This window comes from Vollenhovia emeryi, unplaced genomic scaffold (assembly GCF_000949405.1).
Source record: "Vollenhovia emeryi isolate VEMERY1.0 unplaced genomic scaffold, V.emery_V1.0 DF940731.1, whole genome shotgun sequence".
NCBI classification, from domain to species: Eukaryota; Metazoa; Arthropoda; class Insecta; order Hymenoptera; family Formicidae; genus Vollenhovia; species Vollenhovia emeryi.
This window is the reverse complement of record NW_011965635.1, coordinates 1-4,677: the sequence shown is the minus strand read 5'-3', so window position 1 is coordinate 4,677 and position 4,677 is coordinate 1. Positions and strand designations below refer to the sequence as shown.

The 4,677-nt window shown below is 32.1% G+C and overlaps 1 protein-coding gene across 1 annotated transcript; it reads left to right on the top strand.

Annotated features, from left to right (window-relative positions):
• The first annotated feature begins 1,334 nt into the window (after positions 1–1,334).
• LOC105555785 lies at positions 1,335–3,362 on the top strand. The gene is made up of 4 exons (XM_012002829.1): positions 1,335–1,954; positions 2,063–2,128; positions 2,310–2,402; positions 2,605–3,362. Exons 1-4 carry the CDS (start codon positions 1,523–1,525, stop codon positions 2,644–2,646), a joined length of 633 nt encoding a protein of 210 aa, XP_011858219.1. The 5' UTR covers positions 1,335–1,522; the 3' UTR covers positions 2,647–3,362.
• Positions 3,363–4,677: the final 1,315 nt, after the last annotated feature.

Sequence of the window (4,677 nt, the reverse complement as noted above, 5' to 3'; positions counted from 1 at the left end):
GTCTTGCGTAGCACCCTGTATATAGGGTAAAGGCGGGCATTATGGCCAGGCGGGTAATATGGCCACAACGCCCGTATTAAATATTCTAAACATTGATAAACATCGATAATGTATAAAAACCAATTATTGTAGCTATTCTTGAAGTTTGGTAACAAAAACCTCTCTATTTTATTGTTATTTGTGGTTTGGTGCTTCATTGTTCTCCATAACCATCAAAATATACACGTCAAAGTGAGACATGGCACTTCCAACTAAGTAAGATTTTCAAATTAAAACAAAATAATTTTGGCTTTTCTCATTACACATTTCAAAACCTGAACCTTGGCTATATTTTTATAATAAAATCGTGCTTTGCCCATTATTTTGATAATTATAATGGACATTATTAAATGTATGCTCGGCGGCTAATATGGCCAGCGAGTACAACAGAGTGTAGAGTACGCCAGTGCTGAGAGTGATAACAGTGAAGAAAGAAAATAGTTATTTCTCACAATTTATTAATAAATTGTGAGAGCACTGCGTTACGTAGAGAGAGTGGACATACACATACACATTTCTTAAACGTGTACTCGTATGTTTAAAATATTTCAAAGTTTATGTTCTGTACGATTAAAGTAATACTTTACGATTAAAGTAAATACCTCACTTGTGCAAAATATTACTGTTTCGTACACTTTTTTTATAGTTGGCCATATTATCCACCCCACGTTTAATATGTCCAAAACGCATACTTTCAGATTCTTTTTTTTCTTCGAATATGGATAGATTTTAATTGATCAAAACATTTTGTCATCAAAGCTTATTAAATACACTAGAATTTCAGAAAGTTACAAAATAAAAACCAGCGGTTTGAAAATTATGATCTCAAATCAAAACTATGGCCATAATACCAGCCTTTACCCTACAGAAATTTTCTGAGCTAAGATTGGAATAATTCAATTTCAGCACTTTCAACAATTGTAAAAAGTATTCGGCTAAACGCAACCAATGTTAACTCAATATAATTTAACAATGTTTTCTGACTGCTGAATTGTAACGTTTACAAGACGTTACAATTCAGTGGACATTAGACGTTTTTGCAATATTTTTTCAACGTTGAATCTACATTTCGTAACATTGATGCAATATTGCAATGTTGTTATGGAACGTTTCTGAGATGTTGATTCAATATTTGTGTGCTGTATAGGGATGTAGTATACATTTTATTAATAGAATGTATGGTAAAATTTAAAAAAACTTTCATAAAGTTCATCAAAATGTCATACTGTCCCATGATTACATGATTTTCAGGGTATATTTTAAAAGAAAACTCTTTCCGTGTATGAATAAGTGTCTGCGGTAAATCACGACTTTATTTTCGTCTTCTTATTTCTAATATTTATTTTTCCCATAGTTTTTCGACCGATTGGATGGCTATGACCATGTAGTTGCGCGAGTAAAAAGCAAAAGAAAGGACAATTTATGGATACCCTGGATTTTTGTCTTTTTACTACCCTTCGTTAGTCTATTACTTATATACACAATGTATACGAAGTTAGCGCACCACACGGCCTATTTCCACCTCGCACTGTCAAATATTTATATGACGATCATACAAATGTGTAGTTTTCTGGAAAAATTTATCTTGTTGTACCTCCTATTGGAACGCTTCAAACATCTGAATAGAAATATTGCGGAGAATGTGTCGTGGGATGAAGAGCGACGCACCGAACCAAATGCAATAAAAATTTCGGATGTAAAAATTATGCATTCGATGCTTTATAACGCTCATGAAACCTTCAAGGATATTTACAGAGTCCCTCTATTGTTTTCGTTTACATATCTCATGATGTGCATTGTTGCAAATCTGAGTTACTTTCGAAAGGAAAGCATATTAATAGGTTGTTCATTCGTCCTTCCTCCGCTGATACTAATGTTAATTATGTGTACAATTTGTCATTTAACAGCGGAAGAGGTGAGGTTTTAAATTTTTTTATCTATAAATTTCTCTTTGGATAACTTAAGTTTATTTACTTACGTTTATTAAAAGAATCATTATTATTATGCAAATGGTATATTTCAGGCAAATAACATCGCGTGTGTTTTAAGCAAAAGTATGACAATGCTTGTTAATTCGGGAAAAACTACGGTGATTATCTAAGGATAAAGGACTGGTACTTATGGAAATTTATGGAATAGATTCTAATCGGGGAATTGTTCAATTATCTCTTATATTTCTATCGCGTTTTCTAACTACGATCGGAATCCATTCCAAACATTTCCATGATAGATATTCCGTTGTGTACCTTTAACATATTTTCACGTTTTAGACTAAAATTGCTGCCTTAACATATTTCTTACACAACTACGTGTCTTTCGACGCCGCAGGATTTTTCACAATTGACTTACCTTTATTTCAATCCGTAAGTAACATTTTAAATTAATTCATTATTATTTCTAACTTTTAATAAAGAAATTTATTTAACATATATTCAAAGTAAATATTAATTTAGATTAGTTTGTCTGAAAATTAGTAAATGAATATTATCTACGGAGAGAATAATGTTATAAGAGAAACTCCACTAAAAATTTAAAACTAAATTCTTTTTACTGAATTATTTGCAGGTTGTTGCGACAATAACTACTTATTTCATAATACTATTTTAATCTTTTTTTTTGCTAAAACGTTTCTATATCTACATATTTTGACACAAACAATTGATTGAAATAATATAATTATTTTAATAAAAGTTTCATGGTGTGTCTATATAATGTACATGCAAAAGTATGTAGTATGTTTAATCAGTAGCCTCTAATATAAAAACCGACGAATTGATGGTATCGCGTTGACATAGATTTCGAACAAGCTTAATGTATGTTTCTATTATATAACAAAATCATGACTCGTTATCAAGTATATCGACGTTGACACGAGCGTTGCGTGATTCGACGATGTGGAACAGAAACGGTAACACACGACACGTATCTGTAAGTAGACAAATGACGGTTGTCACTTTTTCATTAGCTGACATTTCGCAAATGGATAAGCAACATTATGAATAGGTACGTACGTGATTCGGCGATTATCATGGTCTCCGGTACTTTGTCACGATCTTAATGTTCGTTTTATCAAACCGATTGCATCGGGAAGTTATATGTGCGTAACGGCAAAACGCGATTTGGCAAAAGTATAAAAAAAGAGAAAAATTGAAGTTGACAATGTCTAAAATTCAGTCGCTTGGCGCGCACTGAGAAAAAAGTCTTTGAAAATTTATTCGTGGTATATAATGTTTATTCCATTGAAATAAACATTATATGCCACGAATAAATTTTCAAAGATTATTTTCTCAATGTGATGGCGATTGTGCGGTTATTATACAAATCGAGAAGCTTCGTTCTATATACATTGTATATTTATTTTATAATACCTTTACAATAAATATATTTCTTCTATTAAACAAAATTTGTTGAAAACAGTTACCTTAATGAAAATCGATATCGACGAAATCAATTTAAAAAAATGCCTTTCCGAAATCAGAACAAAGCTTTGTGTATAATTTCGTGTAAATTCGTGAACGGCCGATTAAAATCAAGCATGATTGTGTCAGTACTTTGTCACAGTCTTAATATAATGTTCGTTTTATCAAGCCGATTGCATCGGAAAGTATGTGCGTAACGACAAAACGCGATTTGGCAGCAGTATAAAAAGATATAAAAATCCAAGCTGACAATGTCGAAAATTCAGTCGCTTGGTGTAATAACGATCGGGCGGTCGTCATACAAGTCGCGTAGCTTCGCCCAACACATTAATACCTTTAAAATAAATATATTTCTTCCATTAAACAAAACTTATCGAAAGCAGTTCCCTTATCGATAATCAATATCGACGAATTCAATACGACAAAATGCCCTTCCGAAATCTGAAGCTCTTAATAATACTTAACAAAACATTCGGTATGATTTCGTGCAAATTGGTAAATGGCCGATTAAAATCAAGCAGTGCTTGGAGTCGTTGTTTCTGTGTAATGTGGATTTTGTTTCATTGTTTATATACGGGTAGCTTTTACTATCTGATGTACATACTCGCAGCACCTGAAAAAGATATAAAGGGCTTTTGCCTTATCATCCTACGGTCCAGTGCCTTTTTTGTTTCTTTGATCCCTTACAATTTCGTGGCGGCCGTTTGGAGCGAAGATTTCGTTAAGGTAAACGTGTTTTCGATTTTATACACAGACACAAATTTTATTACAATAAAGTAGAGAATGCCCTTTTTTAATGTAATTGCACAGAGAGAATTTTCTTTTAAAATTTATCCTGAAAATCATGTGATCGAGGGAGAACGTGGCGTTTTGAACAACTTTATAAAAGTTTTTTGAAACTTTACCATACATTTTACTAGTAAGTATACTTATTGTTAGTATACATTTTATTAGTAGAATGTATGGTGAAACTTCAAAAAACTTTCATAAAATTCTTTGAAATGCCGTTTTGTCTCACAATTAGAGGAAAATCCTCTATTATGAGATAGGATTCTAATGTAAGATAGTAGGTTTTCAACGTCCAAATTCAATCGCAAATCTTTTTTTGCGACGATTACACGATGTAACAATCAATTTTTCACTAAACAGATTTCACTCCAAGGGCAATAACTTCATAATAGAACCAACAGATGGTGCTTATTAATTTAGCAGAAACTAA

Coding starts and splice junctions, on each gene's coding strand:
- LOC105555785 (XM_012002829.1), top strand. CDS start 1,523: ATGTATACGAAGTTAGCGCACCACACGGCCTATTTCCACCTCGCACTG. Junction 1,955..2,062: donor GTCATTTAACAGCGGAAGAG/GTGAGGTTTTAA, acceptor GGTATATTTCAG/GCAAATAACATCGCGTGTGT. Junction 2,403..2,604: donor ACTTACCTTTATTTCAATCC/GTAAGTAACATT, acceptor AATTATTTGCAG/GTTGTTGCGACAATAACTAC.